At 36.5% G+C, this 22,221-nt stretch overlaps 1 protein-coding gene across 1 annotated transcript in view; it reads right to left on the bottom strand.

Annotated features, from left to right (window-relative positions):
- Nucleotides 1-22,221, bottom strand: part of BRWD1 (bromodomain and WD repeat domain containing 1) — a 123,834-nt gene that overhangs the window by 21,969 nt on the left and 79,644 nt on the right. Inside the window, exons 26-37 of the mRNA XM_061421762.1 lie at nt 22,076-22,200; nt 21,344-21,426; nt 19,563-19,674; nt 18,555-18,616; nt 16,145-16,300; nt 15,803-15,923; nt 14,201-14,326; nt 11,791-11,863; nt 10,671-10,712; nt 8,539-8,685; nt 7,456-7,608; nt 802-968 (exon numbers count right to left, since the gene is read on the bottom strand). Coding sequence (XP_061277746.1) covers nt 802-968; nt 7,456-7,608; nt 8,539-8,685; nt 10,671-10,712; nt 11,791-11,863; nt 14,201-14,326; nt 15,803-15,923; nt 16,145-16,300; nt 18,555-18,616; nt 19,563-19,674; nt 21,344-21,426; nt 22,076-22,200 — 1,367 coding nt within the window. The remainder of the gene's footprint in view (nt 1-801; nt 969-7,455; nt 7,609-8,538; nt 8,686-10,670; nt 10,713-11,790; nt 11,864-14,200; nt 14,327-15,802; nt 15,924-16,144; nt 16,301-18,554; nt 18,617-19,562; nt 19,675-21,343; nt 21,427-22,075; nt 22,201-22,221) is intronic.

The raw sequence follows: 22,221 nt of genomic DNA on the forward strand, positions 1-22,221 counted from the left end.
ATCTTTTGGCCAACCCAATGTAACAGTATAAATAATTTGCTTCTTGTTTTCTTAACTGATTTAAAAGACAACTGCATAAAACAACATATAAAAGTATAAACTGTATGAGAGTTAAGGGCACAAATAAGAAGGGGAAAAGAGCTAAACTGGAACACAATTCTTAAATCTGTGGGAATGAAATAGTATTAACCTGAAGTAGACTGTTTTCAATTTAGATGCATGATGTAATCCCAAAAACAACCATGAGGAAATCCATCAAGGGTATCAGTGCACATTATAAATGTACACGAAAACAACTAAACACTGAAAAACTCAACTTCCACATTTCAACACTTTAAAATATCTATAAATTTGATATTAATGCAAGCTATAGTCATAAATGACAGAATAATTTACTATAAAAAGAGTAACTCCTGCATTTTATATTTCTTCTCTACAAGTAATCTCTAGTGAAAACATATACATTACACCAAACTGGCACTTTCCCTTACACAATCAAATGCTCAATAGCCATAACTAGTAATCATTTTACCCTCTGCATTAAAAAAAATTCTTATGTGAAAGATAAATAATATTTTGAATAATCCTTAATAAGACTTAATTGATATTTCATTAAATGCTTACAAATTTATGTGATTAAAAATCACCGCAATAGCTCTATATGCAGAGAACGCTTTCAACCTATAAAAAGTGACTATTCTTTTCTGTTCTCTAAAATGATCAAGCATTTCTAGCATAATAAAAATCAAGTATCACAACCTGATTAAAAACTGCATACAGAGACTACAATAACCAATTCACCTGATACTTTTGTTAGCCTGATTGACACGGTTACAATTTTGTCGTCTCTTAAACCTCTGGCTTCTTCGAAGTTTTTCACTGAATTTTTGACCAATTTTAAAATCAGAGGAGATTTTCTTCATTTTTTCTTCAAATAAGGCAGACAATCTCAATGTCATACTGTAAATCTGCAAGGACATGAAAGCAAAACTAGAACTATAAAATCTTATATTTTTACAAATAAATTTGTAATAATCATTGAGGTACTTGTAATCTATTATATCACTGTTCTAGATAATGGCTGGTCCTTATTTTATCTATTTCCCATCCCTTCCCTTCAAGGACACTGAAGTACCAAATACACACCTCTCTGATAAAAAGAAAGTAATTTTAAATAAATCAACCATCTAGAATCTTGGGTTTAGATCTGTATGTCAGTGGTTCTCAGTTGACTTTTCCCACATCTACATGTACAAACGTCCAAAATGCCTCTTTCTTCTAAAGTTATATAAGAAGTTGATTGGTTTTAAGGTTGCTATTTAGGCAGAAGGGCAGTGTCTCCTTGGGATAAGGGAACAGAAGCACTTCCACATCAGTCTCTACTTGAAATCTGAATGCCTCTTATGCCACTTAAGATCTAAATTATTGTTAGAAAAAGAGATGGCTTGCAGCCAGAAGAAGACATTATGCCCTATAACCTTAATTATGTAAGAAAGATTGTTATAATAACTTTTATAATTAAAAACATCAAATTTTTAAAAGGACAGCAATGCTAACTATTGGCACAGCCTATGTATTTACAGGAAGTACTATGCATTCATCTACAATCATTCCTGAAAATAAAATGTAAAAATATTTAACAAAGTTAAATATCAATCACTCTGGTACATGATGGAGGAAGGTGAAGAGACTAACACTGGAGAACCTTTAAACAGTGTGTAAAATATGTGACTTTCTCATATTTATATATATATACACATATACTGGAGAAGGCAATGGCATCCCACTCCAGTACTCTTGCCTGGAAAATCCCATGGATGGAGGAGTCTGGTGGGCTGCAGTCCATGGGGTTGCTAAGAGTCAGACACAACTGTTCACTTGCATGCACTGGAGAAGGAAATGGCAACCCACTCCAGTGTTCTTGCCTGGAGAATCCCAGGGACGGGGGAGCCTGGTGGGCTGCCGTCTATGGGGTCGCACAGAGTCAGACACGACTGAGCGACTTCCCTTTCACTTTTCACTTGCATGCATTGGAGAAGGAAATGGCAACCCACTCCAGTGTTCTTGCCTGAAGAATCTCAGGGACGGGGGAGCCTGGTGGGCCGCCGTCTATGGGGTCGAGCAGAGTCAGACACGACTGAAGCGACTTAGCAGCACACATATACAGGTATCCCCCACTTTTAAGAAAGGTTTATTTTCTGCCACTTCATTTTTATAAAAGACCTACTTTATTAGTACCTGTTTTCACTAACTCAAAGAAATTCAAAGACTTTCCCTTTTATGAAAAAAGGTGAAGAGAGAGTTCAGCATCTGTTTGCAACAAGCCATTACAGAGGCACAGCGAACCGCAAACAGCAAGAGCAGTGCCACCAAGCTTCTTCCCCAGCAACTACTCTCACCATCTCAGCCATGTGTCACCACAGTTGTGATTTTAGTTTTCAAAGTGACATCCCAAACCAGAGAGATACATTTATTGTGGTTGCTGAGCCTGCACTGACACATCATCACCCATAGTCCATTGACAACATTAGGATTCATTCCTGATGCTAAATATTCTATGGGCTTTGACAAATTTTCCCTTTCGACAGCCTTCTAGTCAGCAAAGTTTTGGCAGGGAGATCAGCTGATACCCCTTTATGGGGGATCCCTTACTTATGATTCTCTATTTCTCTCTTGCTGTCTTTAAAATTCTTTCTCTATGCTTGACTTTTACCATTTCAACTATGCTATGTCTTGGTGTACATCTATTTGTTTGTGATTCATTTTGTTTGGGCAAGTCGCCACAGTTCTGAACTGTGTCTGTGAGCATCTGAGTTTTATCTTGGTGTATTCTGTGCATCTGTCATTAAGATGTGTCCTAAGGTAACTGGTTCTTCACCTCACACCATTTCCCCTTAAAAAAGATTTCATAGGAATGTTCTACCTTCAAATACAGGAGGAAACCTATACACACACACACACATAATGAGTATATGTGAAATCTGTAATCCCTCTTATCTTTGAAATGATCTTTAACAGTTATTTCTAGTATTTTGTATACATATTCAATTTATTCTTTTCCTTCAAACCTGAACTCTAGTGTAGTCACCAAAGTGACTTTGTTCCTCAACTGTATTAAGTTTGAAACCTCTGAGAATCCTGAGTACCAATTTTTCATATATCTGAAAAAATCAGTAATACATTTTTAATATAAAATAAAATCATCTAACAAAACAAGTGCTAAAATTATCAGTTCAACATGAATATGGGCATGTCTCAAAAACCCCCAGTTATCACTATGCACAGTGGTAAATGATAAAAGACTGGTCAGGAATGTACAAGGATACCTGGTTTCAGCACTGCTACTCAACACTGTACTTGAAATTTTACCAGAGCAATTAGAAAAGAAATAAAAATAACTCAGGCTGGAAAGGTACAAGTAAAACTATATCTATTTGCAGATGAAGTGATCCTATGTATAGAAACTATCCAAGATTCTACAAGAAAGCTATCAGTGCTAATAAATTAATCCAACAAAATTACAAGGTATGAGAACAACACACAAGAATCTGCCACCAACAATGAACAAGTACAAAAGGAAATTAAGAAAGCAACTGCATTTCAAATAGCATCTAAAACAAAAAAAAATATCTGGGAATACATTTCACCAAGGAGTGGGGAAAACTCTCCACTGAAAAGTACAAAACTTTGCTGGAAGACATTAGACCTAAATAAATGGAAAGGGATCTGGCATTAAGAGACAGAAAGACTTAGTAGTGTCAAGACACCAATGCAGTCCAAAGCCATCTATACACTGAATGCAATCCCTATCAAAAATTCAACTTTTTTAAAACAGAAATGGAAAAAGTTAATCCTCACATTAATAATGAATTGCACCCCTGAATTGCCAAAATAATCCTGAAAGAGATCAAAGTAAGAGAACCAAAATTTCCTTTGTTCCAAAACATTCTACTAAAAGTACAGTAAGCAAAACATTTTAGTACTGACATACAAGACAGACAGAGATAAGAGACAGAGACTCATATGTACAAACCAATGAACAGAACTGAGCTCAGATACAAACCAATCTATCTATCTAGCAAATTGATTTTCAAAAAGGGTACTAGGCCATTTAATAGGGAAAGAACAGTCTCTTCAACAGATTGTGCTGTAATACCCAGATTTCTACACACAGAATAAACTGGACCTCTGTCTCACTCCATACACAAACAGTAACTCAAAATGGATCAACAGCTTAAATATAAGAACTAAACCATAGGAACATATGAGGTCAATCTTTATGACGCTCAACTTGGCAATGGATTTATTTTTTTAACTATTTTGACCACTATTTCCAAACATTTGCCTCTATAAATTACTCTTTGATATACATGTATTCTGCAAGTATTCTTTTCCACAGTTAATTCTATAAAAAATAATTAAAATTGGAATTAATGAGTTAATTGACACTTATTTTTCAAACCGCTCCGTAACAGTGTCATATACTTATAGGCTGTGTGACCCTAAGCAGCAATGGGTTCTTAAATATGAAACCAAAAGCACAGAAACCAAAGGGAAAAAAAAAAGTTGATTAATAATTTTAATTTTATCAAAATTAAAAACTTCTGTGCATCAAAGGACATTATCAACAAGTAAAAAGACAACCTATAGAATGAGAGAAAATAACTGGAAAACACTTATCTGATAAGGACTTAATATCCAAAATGTATTTTATAATTCTTACAAAAAAATAAATAAAATAAAATTACAACAAAAAGACAAAATTCAAATTAAAAACTGGGAAAAGTACTTGGAATATATATTTTGCCAAAGAAGATAAACAAGTGGTCAATATGCACATGAAAAGATTCAACATCATTAGTGTAGTGACTGTACTTTGTTTTCTGTATTCTTGATGCTCTGGCATTTGAAGCCTTGATCCTGGAGACTGCCCCTCCCAGGGATAATTGATAGCAAAGGACTCTTTCACAGGTATACCTGTGATACAGAAATCAATCAATCTAGAGCTCACAAACCTAACCATCTTCTTTATCAAATTCTCATACACCAAGTGAATAATATTCCCCCTACCCAAATCGGAGAAGGCAATGGCACCCCACTCCAGTACTCTTGCCTGGAAAATCCCATGGATGCAGGAGCCTGGTAGGCTGCAGTCCTTGGGGTCGCTAAGAGTCAGACACGACTGAGCAACTTCACTTTCACTCTTCACGTTCATGCATTGGAGAAGGAAATGGCAACCCACTCAGTGTTCTTGCCTGGAGAATCCCAGGGACGGGGGAGCCTGGTGGGCTGCTGTCTAAGGGGTCGCACAGAGTCAGACACAACTGAAGCAACTTAGCAGTAGCAGCTACCCAAATCACCCCAGGCTAAGAGTCAGACATCTAGAGACCACACCTACAAATCAAAGCTCCAATTATTGGTACCAGCCAGAACTAGACTGTTTGCTCTGTTCTGTCTTGCTTTCCTGTGAAAATCCCAACGTAGGCTCTGTCATGCTCTTTCCATCCCTTCCCTCTGCCAACTCTGCCTCCTGATCAACTTTGGTCCATCCCCAAGTGGCCTGAATGTTGTATCACACTTCTCTTCCTAGGGATCTGTAAGCATAAACTCTCTTCATGACAATTCATATCTGCATGTCTTATCATATCTGATAAAAATAAATTCCAGGTACAATTTTTAATAAGTCAAATACAAATCAAAGCTACAATGAGATAATATCTCACACTCACTACGATGCCTATAATTTTTTTTACAAACACAGAAAATAACAAATTTTGGCAAGTGTGTGGAGAAACTGGAATCCTTATACATTGCCAATGGGAATGCAAAATGGTCTAGTCATTATGGAATACAGTTTGGTGGTTTCTGAAAAATATAGAATTACCCTATGAACCAGAAATTCCACTCTCAGATATATACCTAAGAAAATTGAGGATGAGAACTCTTACAGATTCTTATATTCCCATATTCACTGCAGCATCAGTTACAACCACCAAAAAGTAGAAAACAATTCAAGTGTCCATCAACAGATTAATGAGCCAAATGGCATACACCCATTCACCCCACAAAATGGAACAAAGTTCCAAAACAGGCAACAACATGGATCAATGTTTAATACACTAAGTGAAATAAGCCAGACACCAAAGACAAATTCTGTATGTTTAATTTGTATAAAATATCTAGAATAGGCAAATTCATAGAGATACAGAATGAATGAGAAGCTATCAAGGTCTAAGGAAAGCAAAGAATGTAGAGTTGGTTGCTTACTGGTTATAGAGTTTCTGTTTGGGGTTATGAAAGAGTTTTGAAAATAACTGATGGCTGATCAACACTATGAATGTAATTTACGTCACTGAATTGTATACTTAAAAGTGGTCAAAATGACAAATTTAATGTTATGTATATGTAACCACAATTTTGAAAATTTGGTCACATAATACACCAAAACTCATTAATTGTGCACTTTAAATGGGTGAGCTATATGATGAATCCTCAAACATGTACTTTAAACTAAAGGGAAAAAAAGACATGAATGAAATTTATTTTCTTTCTGGGAGGAAGTCTCACAAATGGTGAATACTGATGAAAACATAAACTGAGAAAAATGTTAAGACTTGAATGTCAAACTGATCCAATAAGCAACCTGGATATTGAAATGTGAAGGTTCTTAAATTAAGATAAGAATTAATAGCATGGGTGGAGTCTGATAATAAGTAATGAGGGGAAGTGAAATTAAGATAAAACAATTAATTAGCAGTAACAGTCACTGATGACAGAGAAAATGCTATAGCATCTAGCAAGCACTTTAATTTAAAAATCTTACTCTCAAAGTATTGCTGTTTTTTTAAATGATCCAGCACACTGACTACAAGGACTTCTGAATATTCACTGAGAATATATATACAACTTTGTATACTTAGTATACTTCAACAAGTTTTGAAAAACTATCCAACATTAACGTTTTAACAAAAATTTAGGAGTGTCCACAATGCTGTTCTTAACTAATCAGATGCTCACATGGTTCTTCTTCAGATCCAAATTATTAGTATGCATCAGTAGTCCCATCCCCACCTCAGATTTTCCTTTTCTTACTTGTAATATTCGTCCAACCTCTATAACTAAGTTCCCAAAGTTCCCAATCCACTTTTCAAGATTCCTGTATATAAGAGAACAGACTTTTCTCACTATACATCCAATACAAATCTGTTCACTCTTCACAGATCTCCTCACTGGTACCAATCTTCTTTTGTTTATAAAACTTTAGGAAAGATAAACACTGTCACCAGGAACCAATATTTCCACAGCAGATACTTGGGCTGTGGTGAAAGCTCTATTCTCAAGAGTAGTCTTATTATACTCACTGTTCTTTCATGTTTCCACCTCTACCAAACAATAGAAAATCATCATCTACATAGATCACACATATTTTTTTTTATAAACCACTTTTAATTTTACCTTTGATCTTTTGTTTGGTGTATATGCTTTTGCATTGCTAAATATCAAACGGATGTCTTTGCAAAATTCCAAAGGGCTGTCATAGTTTCCCGCTTCTAAAGTTTCCCTTACTGTTCCAAAATCCATTGGAGTATCTATAATGTCTCGGTAATCCTAGATTTTAAAAACAATAGTTAGTTCAAAGATTCAATTCCTGTCTTTAGAAATGTAAAAGTGCATCAAATCTCTAAAACATTCAAAATGACAGAAGAGAAAAAGGTTATAAGATCTTAAAAATCATTAATAACTTTTAAAAAGACATTCAAACATACAGATAAGAAATGTAACAAAATTATATATTTGGAATCAGGATATGAAACTGTTATTTCCTTCTATATACTCTACTATATAATTTCTAAGCTTCCTATAGCAAATTTGTGCTTTCTATCTTTTAAAAAGGTCATTTTTTATTTCCCTGTTAGAAAGTGGAGAGTGACACTTAAAAAAAAAAATCTTTATTTGGCTGAGCCAGGTCTTAGTTGCAGCATGCTGGATCTAGTTCCCTGACCAGGGATTGAACCCAGGCCCCTGCACTGGGAACAGGGAGTATTAGCCAGTGCACCACCAGGGAGCTCCCAAAGAGAGACACTTTTAACCAATTCATAGTTTTCTCAAGGTTGGGCCTACTAACCCTCCGATAATGAGGGGTAACATTGGTAACTAAGTCTTACCCAAAGTACAAGGTACAATTTCTTGAATTCTATTAATTCAAGAACCTTTAAAACAACTCTTTCATCGCTGACTTAGTGGTAAGAGACAAAGTTAACCTTAAGCCCAGATGTCACTTTTTGGTTGCTGGGTTGCAAGGGGCAGGAGGTGCTGGTTGTTTACTTTTTCTTTTTTTGTGGCTATGCCTTGAGGCTTGTGAGATCTCTCTCAGTATCCCAACCAGAGACTAACCTGGGCCATAGCAGTGAAAGCCTGGAATTCTAAGCATTAGGCCACCAGGGAATTCTAGACATCTTACTTTTTCATTTAAACACCTCTACCCTAATCTCTACACCAATAAGAAAAGCACCAAACATTCAAATAATGACAACTTACTGGATATTCAACCAAATCAACAGGTTGTCTAAATGGTTCAGAATCTTCACATTGAAAAATTAAGTTCACTAGTTCCTTACACTGTTTCTTCCAGTTGTTTTCAACATAATTGGTTGTTTTGATGCTCCTTTTTTTCCAATCATGAACCTAAAAATACATTTATAATATTAAACGCTTTCTCAGCCTTGGAAAAGCTGCACTATGATATGGTATGGTATCATAGTCATAAGTTGCTCAGTTGTGTCCAACTCTTTTGCGACCCCATGGACTATAACCTACCAGGCTCCTCCATCCATGGGATTTTCCAGGCAAGAATACTGGAGTGGGTTGCCATTTCCTTCTCCAGATCTTCCCAATCCAGGGATTGAACCCATGTCTCCCGCATTGTAGGCAGACGCTTTACCATCTGAGCCACCAGGGAATGGTATGGTATAGTAATGGTAAAAATCTAACTGAACTGTTGTCTTCTGTACTATGTCAAAATATGTCATTATACGATTTTCTATCTACTTAGGCAAAAGTCCATTAAAAAAAAAACAAAACACAATACTGTCATATCTGTTACTCCAAAAGCACATTTTCATTCTACCACTTATCTCCTAAGTTTAAAATATGTTTCACAGCATATGAAGTACCCACACTGGATAACATAGTAGGCAGAATCATATCTACATCTTGGTCCCAAAAACCTGCGACTGTGGCCAAAGGGACTCCACAGATATGATTAAAGGAATGGCTTTTGAGATAGGGAGGTGGTCCTGGATTATCAGGGTGGGCCCAATGTAATCACAAGGATCTTCATACAAGGGAGGCAGAATGGTCGGAGGCATACTGGGAGATGCTATGCTGCTGACTTGGAAGATGAAAGAAGGGGGCCATGAGACTACAGAAGCTGGAAAATGCAAGGAAATTACTTCTGCCTCAGTTTCCAGAAAGGAACACAACTATGCTGACACCCTGACTTCAGTCCAGTGAGACCCATGCCAAACTTCTAATCTACAGAACTACAAGCTATTTTTATTGCTTAAGCCACTAGATTTGTAATTTGCTACGCAATCATAACAAACACTAAACAGATAACTAAATCCTTAAGTCTGTTTAAAAGTGAAATTATATGAATATGACAATAATTCAAGTCTTAACTTTTCAATGTTATTTGAGGCAACGTATTATGAAAACTGATGTGACAGAAAGCTTAAATTTAAGCAGCATTTGAATGAAATTTAAAATAAGTTAACATTATTAAGCATTTTCAATTAATAACCTTTACTTTTAATTAACATGTTACATTAGAACTTTTTAAGAACTGCTGATGACACAATTTTAACTTATCCAAAACTTATTTCTCACTTTATTCTCCCCTACCCCTCCAACAAATTTTCATTTTTTTAAAAGGTCCAGTCACCAAATCCTAGTTTTTCCATTAAAAGGTCTCATCTTCTTCCCTTCCCCTCTGTTCCTAGCCAGCACTATCCTTTTTTTTTTTCAAATGGCCACACAGCACGGTGGCTTGTGGCATCTTGGTTCTCTAACCACAGATCGAATCTGAGCCCTCAGCAGTGAAAGCAGAGTCCTAACCACTGGACCACCAGGGAATTCCCAGCCAGAACTATTCTTGACTAGGTTTCCTAACTTTTACTTAAGATTCTTGCAATGAACTCCTAACTTTAATATATTTAGTACCTATTCTCTTATCCTTCAAAATCTACCATTTTGGCTATGAAAGTGACTCTACTATAAATTTAAATGAAATCCTTGGTTTTTAATATCATCATAATCTGCTCCCAATATAAAGGCTACATACAACCACTTGGCTTGCTCCAAAATTCAACCCCTACACTAGCCAGGCCAGTGTTCTCAGTACCCACCGACATGCCATACTTTCCTACTTTCTTAAACCCTATACTGTTTGAATTTCCTCTTCTTACTCTCTCATTCTGAGAACACAGTACAAATCCCAACTCTTCCACTAACCCTACCTAGCCATCCACCTTCCAGTGATTTCTCCCATTTCTCTTATAATACAATATCAGTATCAATATCCCTTTTCAAAGACAACCCCTAAAATCTTACATTGATATTAAATCAGAGAATAAGTCAACAACTAAGGTTAATCACGTGGATTAACTTACTCTCCTTCTTCCAGAAGATGTTTTAGGAAGATCACTATCATCCTAGGAATAAAAATCAGAGCACTGTAAGTGGTAAGATTGTCATTAGACAAGCAATAATCTTAACATAAAGTATATCAAAGACTTTTAAGTTCTACAAGGGTTATAACTTGATAACAGAACCTCAAAAGACAGACTATCACATGATCTTCATGGCACTCAGTTCAAGGAACCGACCCTTATTCTTAATAATCCTTTACATTGCCTAATATAAACATGCACTAATTCCAAAATATAGCTATAACAAGTTGTTCTGTGCACGTCCACAGAGGACATGCACAGGATAAAACTTAGAAACACAGTCTCCCACAGATGCTTAGATTATGTTAAGCTACAGGTTTTATCGCCTAAATCGTGTATTAATCATGTATTAGCATACTCATTTATATTCCAATATTAAATTAGCAGGAAAATCAGTGAATCACGATAATAGTTTGTGTGGAAACTGACACCACAGAGAATCCTTCCTCCAACTACATACAACAACTTGATTTTGTATGAAGTGAAATTACACACAATACCATGGATATCTGCTTTGTACTTGCACTTCAACACCATCTTGAGTGAAGGACTTTAGGGCACTTAAAACATAGTAATGTTTATTGATTTTTAATTACAATTAAATCCAACTCTCAGATACTGCCTTTCTTTTTTGGCTGCACTATGTGGTTTGCAGAATCTGAACCCAATCAGGGACTGAACCCAGGCCACGGCAGTAAAAGTGCACAGTCCAACCACTGGACTGCCAGGAAATTTGCTCAAATACTGATTTTACCAAAAGTATTTCCAAGGTACTTTTTATATTACATCTTTCTCTACCAAAACTTTGGAAAGAGAACATGTTCCAAACCTAAATTACTTCCCTAGACATTACTTGTTTATTTAGTATCAATTATTGTCTATTACCTCATTGACCATCTAGATAATTTTAAACTGTAGGTTTATCAAGTGCCCTGTTTTCATAGTTCACTGAACTATAGCAAGAATTGATACAGGTAACCAATGTTTTCTATTTCACTCTTCATTCTAAGTCATCATTTGAAATAAACAAAAGCCATTATAAAATTCACAAACTTCATACCAAATCCTCGGCATTTTGCTCATCATTTTCAGAAGTGTTAGAAAGTTCTGAGATATTTATACAGTCTTGATTCCTAAAAGACAATTTTTACTTTAATATTATGCAAATATAGTTCTTGGTTCTGAATATTTAAACTACTTTAAGATACAAATCCCCAACTATGGAAACAGCTCCCCAACGATGCACACCCAATTAAAAGCAGCAGAATATCAGGTTTTCACTCTATCCTCTGTGGAAACAATTAATCGTACTAGAATACTGAAAGTAATTTTTTTCAATTAAGTATGTATGGAAATTAAGCTGGTAATCCAGAAGTACTGTAAGTATGGCCTCAACTGGATGAATACACAGATGAGTTTTTCTAAGTTATCACCACTGGTAATATTTGTACAGTGAGTATCAGAAAAATGGCTGATTTGAGATAAAAGAGAATAGAAACAAAAAAGGAAGTAGAAACTGAAGCAAATTACATCTTGATCTCACTGTAAACACAGCAGCAGAAGGAAGAATGTTAAAATAGGGAATTTATTCACCAGTTTGGAGCCAGATGTTTAAAATCATGTCAGAATTTAAAAATTATCTTCTCTAATTCATAATTCTTTCAAAGAATTTTTATAACTGTGGGGGAAAGCATATAAGATCATACAGCAAAAATCATATGACATTTTAAAGGAAAGAGGCTAATATGTCCAAAGTCATCCAGAAAGTTGACTAGAACAGACTAGGTTGGGACTAGGATCTCAATTTGCAGGTCAGTTTTAATCCTACTATTTGAAACTGATTTCCAAATGCCAGAAAGTGTGGACTATTCATACAGACACACGTTCACAGGATACAATCCAAAACAGATTAAAACTCAATCTAATCATGAGAAAATATCAGACGACCCAAATTAAACTACATGCTACACCTGACCTGCCTCTTGAGAAACCTGTATGCAGGTCAGGAAGCAACAGTTAGAACTGGACATGGAACAACAGACTGGTTCCAAATAGGAAAAGGAGTACGTCAAGGCTATATGTTGTCACCCTGCTCATTTAACTTATATGCAGAGTACATCATGAGAAACGCTGGGCTGGAAGAAGCACAAGCTGGAATCAAGATTGCCGGGAGAAATATCAATAACCTCAGATATGCAGATGACACCACCCTTACGGCAGAAAGTGAAGAGGAACTCAAAAGCCTCTTGATGAAAGTGAAAGAGGAGAGTGAAAAAGCTGGCTTAAACCTAACATTCAGAAAACGAAGATCATGGCATCTGGTCCCATCACATAGATGGGGAAACAGTGGGAACAGTGTCAGACTTTTATTTTTGGGGGCTCCAAAATCACTGCAGATGGTGACTACAACCATGAAATTAAAGATACTTACTCCTTGGAAGGAAAGTCATGACCAACCTAGACAGCATATTAAAAAGCAGAGACAGTACTTTTCCAACAAAGTTCCGTCTAGTGAAGGCTACGGTTTTTCCAGTAGTCATGTATAGATGTGAGTTGGACTATAAAGAAAGCTGAGAGCCAAAGAATTGATGCTTTTGAACTGTGGTGTTGGAGAAGACTCTTTGAGAGTCCCTTGGACTGTAAGCAGATCCAACCAGTCCATCCTAAAGGAGATCAGTCCTGGATGTTCATTGGAAGGACTGATGTTGAAGCTGAAACTCCAATACTTTGGCCACCTCATGCAAAGAGCTGACTCATTTGAAAAGACACTGATCCTGGGAAAGATTGAGGGCAGGAAGAGAAGGGAATGACAGAGGATGAGATGGTTGGATGGCATCACCGACAAGATGGACATGGGTTTGGGTAGACTCCAGGAGTTGGTGATGGACAGGGAAGCCTGGCGTGCTGTGGTTCATGGGGTCGCAGAGTCGGACACGACTGAGCGACTGAACTGAACTGAACTAAATAAGGGTACAACATTCATTAAAAAATGATGATGTAATTAAAGAAAGAAAAGACTAGATTAATGGAGACTAAGAAAGAAAAGTCTAGATGAAAGCAAACTATGAAAACCAAAGAGCGAACGAATGCAGTGGGAATTCTGGATTGGATCCTGTACCAGAAAAAGACACTGATGTAATAACTGATGAAATCCAGATAAATTCTGTACTTTAGTCAATAGTATTGTACCAAGGATAATTTCTTAACACTTCATAAGGACACCACAGCTGTATAAGATGTCAACCTAAGGGGAAAACAGGGCAACTCTCTGTAGTATAAAATTATTTCAAAATTTTAAAGAAAGAGAAAAAATTTGACTGTTCAACTTCTTATTCCTTTACCTAAATTATAACCACAGAAAGAGAAATTTAAAGAAATGTCCTTTAATATAACACATTAAAATGCAACAAATTAAAAACACAATATGCAAAGTAACTTTTCCACAACATCTGTAACATGAGGTCACTTACTTGATAAATTTTAAAAGCTGGTCTGTTATCTTCTTAGCTGATCTTGCAATTACACTCTCAGGTTCATTAAATGTTCTGGCATTGTGTTCTATATATCTGACTTCCCAAACTAACGCAGATAGCCTCCTTCAAAGTAAAAAACAAGGAAGTTAGGGTTTAAAAAATGAAAATACAGAAACCAAGTTAAAAAATCCTGCATGTTAAGCCAGTATGATACAGTAAAATAATGCTGTCAACTTCATCACAGTCATAGCAATTATATTAGAAGCTAAACTGCAGAGAATACATTTAAGGACTGAAAATCTTAACAGATCACTTAATCACATCCAGAAAACCAAAAAAGCAACTCTCCCTTTTCACACTGCCTTTAGGCATGTTTGAAGCTATAGACTCAATGAACAAAATATGTTAAGTACCATCAATCCTAAGAAACTCAATCTGACTACAGACTGACAAAGTAGTTTCTGACTAAACCCATGTTTGCAACACTACAGAGGTAAATTAACACCAACAATACGAACTCAAGAAGTCAATATTTTGTAAAGATAATTTTCCCAAAGTTGCTGAATCATACAGAATAAAATACCATAACCTGCTTAAAAAAAAAAATCATTGAGAATAGGAAATTTTATAGTTTTCAGCACTCTAAAAGCCAGAGACAAAAAGTTGATGATTCCAGGAAATTAATTTTCAAAGATCAAAGTCTAACTATTAACTCAGTTCAGTTGCTCAGTCGTGTCTGACTCTGTGACCCCATGGACTGTAGCACGCCAGGCTTCCCTGTCCATCACCAACTCCCGGAGCTTGCTCAAACCCATGTCCTTCGAGTCGGTGATGCCATCAAACCATCTCATCCTCTGTCGTCCCCTTCTCCTCCTGTCTTCAATCTTTCCCAGCATCAGGGTCTTTTCCAAGGAATCAGTTCTTCACATCAGGTGGCCAAAGGATTGGAGTTTCAGCTTCAACATCAGTCCTTCCAATGAATATTTAGGACTGATTTCCTTAGGATTGACTGGTTTGATCTCCTTGCATTCCAAAGAACTCTCAAGAGTGTTCTCCAACACCGCAGTTCAAAAGCATCAATTCTTCGACACTCAGCTTGCTTTATGGTCCAACTCTCATGTCCATACAAGATTACTGGAAAAACCATACTTTTGACTGGTATGGTTTGTCAGTAAAGTAATGAATGTCTCTGCTTTTCAATATGCTGTCTAGGTTGGTCACAGCTTTTCTTCCAAGGAGCAAGCATCCTTTAATTTCATGGCTGAAGTCACTATCTGCAGTGATTTTGGAGCCCAATAAAAATTATTAACTAAATTTTATATTTAAATGGAGCAGCTTTTGTAAGAAAAATAGAATACTAAAGACTAAGGAATGAAACGTTGTTACTTTTCCTTGTCCAGGTTCTATCTATACCTACCCATAGGCATCTAACCCTGTCTTACACACAGGGCCAAGAAATGACTATAATGAAAGAAGAGAATGAAATGGAAAATAATGTTAATCAGCCCCCACTCCAGCACTGTCACTGTCAGCCACTACTACCTCTTTTCACTCTAAATGGTATGGCCCAAATTATCTTTAAAGTAGGTTTCTACTCACCTGTAAAATCGATTCACAAGTCTCATTCGAATGGTGTACAGATCAGTTGGGTAAGCCACTACAGTACAGTACTTCGGATATGTACACAGATCAACCGGACCTGCAAAAGCTGCTGCGATATCTGTAAGAGCAGAAGGAAGAACCTTCATCTAAATTCACGACCTCTATGGGATATTTCTTGACAAATCATTCATAAAACAGAGCTACAATCAACACTGCAGGCTTACCCCAAAAGTAACAAATGGAAATTGTAATAAAAGAACATAATCACATTACTGTTTTAAAATACCTCTATGGAAAAGAAATCGTGAAAATCAAACTTTTTCACCGTAAAAAACTTACCAAGATTCAAAAGTTGATCTATACCACTAATAATTCGTTCACATTCTTCATCTCTTGATTTCTGACCCCATTCACCATCTTGGGGTTTGTAGAGCAATTTCTCTAGCTCATCTGAAGTGACAGAAATACTAGCGCCTAATTCTTCAGGTGGATCAACTATGATTTCATTAAAAAAAAAAAAAAAGAAAGAAAGAAAAAAAAAATCAAACCAGAAACCAAACATACACTATATTTTAAATTCAGTTGCCCAAGTTCATAAACAGGATACTAACCAAAGGAAAAAGAAGCTACTTTGTAGCGGACAAACCTGGCCGACTCCATCTAAATCAAATGATTAAAGTTAACATTCCCAGTAATAGGACAAAATGCTATCAGATGCCTCCTACAGAATGTACTGGGAAAGCCACAACATCACTTCCTCTGACACTCCTGCCAAACATGCAAACTCCAGAATTAATCATGGGGGATATCAGATAAACCCAAACTGAGGGATATTCTACAAAGTGGCCAGTGCTCTTCAAAGGCATCATGGCTGTGAAAGATAATGGGAAAATTCAGGGATCACAGACGAAAGGAAACAGAGAAGACATGGTGATGAAACCCAAGCTGTGAAGAAACATCAGGACTATGGTAAAAACCTGGAAAAGGCCAGGAGGATGAGAACTGTTACAAGGGTATTTCCTGATTTTGATGACTGCACTGCACTTATGGAAGATGCTAACATTTAAGAAAGCTGCTGCTGCTAAGTCGCTTCTTACTGTACTTTTTAAACATTTCATTTTGAAATAATTTCCAGCTCAAGAATACTACAAAAAAGAGTGTGCGCATTTTAAAAAGGAACAAGAGGCAATATAAATATTCAGCGAATAGTTTCTTAAAAATTATTTAAAAAGGAGAAAAATGTCAACAAGCCTGGAAGACAAATGTATCACTCTAATAATCTGATAGGTAAAACAATATTTTATTATTACTTAATGCACATTTCCAAGACTGATAATGAAAATGAGCTTTTCTTCATATACCTCCAAATTTATCTTTCTGCCTATTCATGTTGTTTGACAACTCTTCCAAAGGCTTCTTGGCCTCATGAACATGTAAAATCTTTCTATGTGAGTGCTTTCACTAATTTGGCATTGTTTACAAAGAAGTATCTACAACTGGCTGTTAAAAACACGGGCTGATGCCAGACAGCTTAGAATCCTAACTCCTATCCTTTTCAGAGCTGTGCAACTCAGAACCAGTTACTGGAGACTCTCTTGAGTCCACATTCCTTCACCTGTAAAATTAATAACAGAGCATCACTTCAGAGAAAGATTAAATGAATTGATACACATGAAGTTCTTAGCAACAGAGTAAGACCTCAAAAAGGGTTTATCTAAAGGGTTTATCAAAAAGGGTTTATCTATATATGCATTATACAATGCAAAATTTCATTTCACATTGCTAAGTATTATTTGTTAAGATACTAAGCTCAAAAGAAAATTTAATGAAGAAGTCACTGGTGACTTTCAAGACATAGTTATTTTTTCAAATTTTTCTGGAAAAACTCCTAATTTCCAAAGTAAAGCAAGACGACAGTTGATGGAGATATGTCAGTGAATAAAACATGGAGGAAAAGGGCTTGGCCCCTAAGGCAGACACAAGAACACCACACAGAGCAAAAGTTTCACGTGTCAATAACTGGAGGTAGACAGACAAAAGTTTTTGCATGTTTTTATGTTCAGTCAACACTAATACAGAAGAAAGGCCTGACAGAGGAGAGATGGAGACAAGAGATATACAGGGCACCCCTTCAGAAAGTTTAACAGGAGTGAAGTTAATTCAGTAGCTAAAATGTTCAAGAAAATGTAAGGAGAGCTGTTTTAAGGTACAAGACACAAATTCAAACTTGAATGGAGATGGGAAAGTTTCATTGTTGGAGGCAGTGAACTCAGTGTCAATACCGGGTCTGAGAGGAGCTCAAACCAGGGGACAGCAGGCACTTCAGAAGAGGCTGCTGTTGGAACAGACACTTACCTCTGACAGGAAAGGAACAGACAAACCCTAGTAAGACAGGAAAAGCTGACATAATGCAAGAGACAGAAAAAAGTCAAATTAGACTTTTCTTTAAACAGGGTACTAAAATAAGGATGAGGAAAAGGAAATGGAGGATTCATGAACGAGGTCAAGAAAAGATAAATACATAGTTACTTGAGAAATGATAGCTGGTGACTAAGGTACAGTCAGAAACAGGCTGGAAACAGGATAAGAAATAAGGAGCCAGGATACACATAATTCTGTTCATTTATTTACTAAAGCTCACAGTTACCATAATAATTTTAATGTTTCTCAAAGATCACAAATGCACTCTATGTACATGAGTAAGATAAAAATACTGAAAACATATTTTCATCATTTAAAAACTACATACCATTGTCAGGTATTGGTTCCATATCCCATGGGCTAAGTTTTTCAATTTCAGTATTGTCCCACCTGTTAAGACCAAAAAAGTTTGGTTAGCCTTTCACAAAGACAATTTCTGGCTAATAACTAGGTATTCACTATTAAACAAATGATAGAAAATGCAAAAATTAACCTCACTGTAGCAATGAAATAAGTATTAACAGTGAGTGTTCTTCAGGATACAGTATAATGCATGCATGCATGCTAAGTTGCTTCAGTCGTGTCCAACTCTGCACGACCCTATGGACAGCAGCCCACCAGGCTCCTCTGTCCACAAGATTCTCCAGGTAAGAATACTGGAGTGGGCTGCCATTTCATTCTCCATATAAAGGTATAAAAATGTATGGCAGCTTCAAAAACAGAACGAAAAATCCTGTGTGGCCTGTACCCAGGGTAAGTGAAGAAAGACAGTGTGAAAGCCTTGAATGCCATGCTTCAGAATGTGGACTTTGTTTCCACAGCCAATGCAAAGACAGCAAAGACTTTTCCTGAACAAGGGAAATGGAGTAATATGTGCTCTTGAACGGTGAAATGATCCTGCAACACTGGGCTGAGGAAATATTGTGCTCAGTCACTCAGTCATGTCCAACTCTTTGCAACCCCATGGAGTCTGCCAGGCTCCTCTATCCATGGGGATTCTCCAGGCAACAATACTGGAGTGGATTGCCATGACCTTCTCCAGGGGATCTTCCCAACCTAGAGATCACACCCACATCTCCTGTGTCTCCCGCACTGGCAGGTAGATTTTTTTACACTGAGTCAGACCTACACAAAAGGCCCCTGGGAAGCAAGGAGAGCCCCTACCAATGAAGGCACTAGCAACAGAGGCATGCTAAAAAGACCCTACAATGTGAGAATGACATAGTAACAAATTCGATGGTGTTATTTTTATTAACCTGAAACACATCAGTGATTTATATCACAACCTGTCACAATGAACAAATTTTGGGAGGACTATTTTCATTGGCATACAGACCTCACAATGTAACACTGGAAATGACTATCAGGGTACTGTGGCTGATATGGCTCTTGACGTAGCACCGTTCCAAACCACCAAGCATCATCAATGATGGAACGGAACCTGTCACCTGTAAGAGACAACCAAATCTGAGATATCAATTTGCTAATAACATTAACAATTTTAATTTTTACAACACCTATGACACAGATAAATCAAATAATATTTTTATCTAAAAATGAGTCATTCCTCTTGTAGAGAATCAAGGTTAAAAAAATTTTTTAATGGAAAAAAAATAGAAATTTATTGAATTTTTGAAAAAATTTATTAAAAAAAATTTATTGAAACAGAATGGGAACTTATAATTTACACATTATGGGGGTTGAAAAGCAGGAATAGCTAGGAACTATCAAGTTTTTTGGGACCTGGCTGTACAATGTTAACTTCCATATATTCCAGTTGTCTGGTTTTTGTTTTGTTTTTGGTGCCTAGATGTTCTTCTTCAAGAAAACGTTCATCTCCTCGGTCCTCAAAATAATCCTGATTACCTGAGTGGACATTACCCATTCAACTAGGCTACCAAGAGAAGTCATAAATTCATTTCAAATAGGGACTCAGAGAATTTATCTAAAATTTACCTATTTGTATTGTCTGTAGAAAAAGGATAAAGAAATTAGAAAAACTAATGAGGTCAAGGCAATGGCACCCCACTCCAGTATTCTTGCCTGGCAAATCCCATGGACGGAGGAGCCTGGTACCCTGCAGTCCATGGGGTCGCTAGGAGTCAGACACGACTGAGTGAATTCACTTTCACTTTTCACTTTCATGCACTGGAGAAGGAAACAGCAACCCACTCCAGTGTTCTTGCCTGGAGAATCCCAGGGATAGGGGAGCCTGGTGGGCTGCCGTCTATGGGGTCACACAAAGTCAGACACCACTGAAGCGCCTTAGCAGCAGCAGCAGCATTTATGAATGTGTACATGAACTGACACAGGTAGAACAGAGTATTTCACTAAAACTGATAAATGCAGAATGAGCTGTTCTAGGTGCCTGAAGTCAACTTAATACATGAGTTCCCCAGAAGCACTGCATACTGAACAGCAATACATGCAAAACTGAAACAGCTATGACAGGTGCTGGCCTAATGACAGTCATCAATTACATCCTGAGGAGATTAATGACCACTTAAGTCTAAGCAAGTCAGCCCACTGGCCTGCTTTAAATGGTCACCGCAAAAACAACATTCAAACCACATTCAAATACCCACATTAAAAGTTAGTGCCTACATTTAGGTGATTTTATTTTCTCTGTCCACCTATATAACTCATGGTTATAAAATATCAATTTTATACAAATTTTTAATTTTTTAAAGGAATAGTTTTCTCAAGTCAATCTATTTAAGTCTAGGTTGATATAGTATCAAAGGCAAGATATTCAGGTATACCAGAACACTATCAGTGTAACAGCTGCATCATTTTTCAACTTTCTTATTGTTTTATATCACAGGTAATTTTATGGATTATACTGTCACATAATAGATGGAGATAATGCAGTGTAGACCAGTCAGAAAGGAAATAAAAGGTCTACTCTAGCCTATAATCAAGGAGTAAGAACTCATTCTTCTGAAATGTCACATATTATACTAATCCCTAAGCAAAATATACTTAGCAGTCATTTATATTTCTTTCCAGATTTTACATTTTTCCATCCTCCATAATAAGCAGCACAACTAAAAAATTCATATCAATGAGAGATTAATTTCTCAGGGTATACATAAAATCCAATAAGAACAGACTTACAAGACTGCCAATTCCTCTGTCTTGCTTCATCATAAAACTGACGCAAGACAAGAAAGTCAATAACATCTGGCATGTCATGGTATCTAAACAAAAATAAAAGACTGTTAAATTTCCTTCATAGCAGGTTATAGTCCAGAACAACAATGTCCAAAGAAAATATAATGGGGCCCATATATGTAGTTTTTAATTTTCGACTAGCCTTATTAAAGTAAAAAGAAACCAGTGAAATTAATTTTAAGTGTATTTTATTTAACTCAATATATCCTAAATATTGATTTACCAAATAATTAATACAAAATAATGAAATATTTTACATTCTCCAAGCCTTCAAAATCCAGTGTGTAAACTTACATCATACTCAATTCAAATTAGCAACAGTTCAAGTTTCCAGCAGCCACACCTGGCTGACAGCTACCATACTGGATGGCACAGGTTTAGAAAATTATTCTAACATTTTCTGAAAACAAATGTAGATGCCATCTCCACTACAGGCCAGTATTCTCTACACATTTAAGTGGCATGGAAAATGCAATCGACACACTCCCACCTAGTTGCCACTGTAGACCCAGGATTTTTACTTCTATGGGTCCCCTCTATCAGAACTGCAGCTTACACCTGTGCTGTCCACCGTGCTCTACTATTTACCCTGCAGCTGAAAGGAAAGGACATGCTAACCAGGCAGGAGGTAAAATCTAAATTTAAGTAACTCCATTTTAAAAATATAACATGTACCTAATAGAGAAAGATTTGTCCATAAGTTTTCCAGTTGCAGGATCTATAAATGCTAGTTTGAGGCAACAAAGTGTCGGGGGTCCAACCTCATATCGTATTCCAACTATTTTGACCAATTCTTGATCCTGTTAACAGATATTTTAAAA

Source organism: Bos javanicus, chromosome 1 (assembly GCF_032452875.1).
Source record: "Bos javanicus breed banteng chromosome 1, ARS-OSU_banteng_1.0, whole genome shotgun sequence".
NCBI classification, from domain to species: domain Eukaryota; kingdom Metazoa; phylum Chordata; class Mammalia; order Artiodactyla; family Bovidae; genus Bos; species Bos javanicus.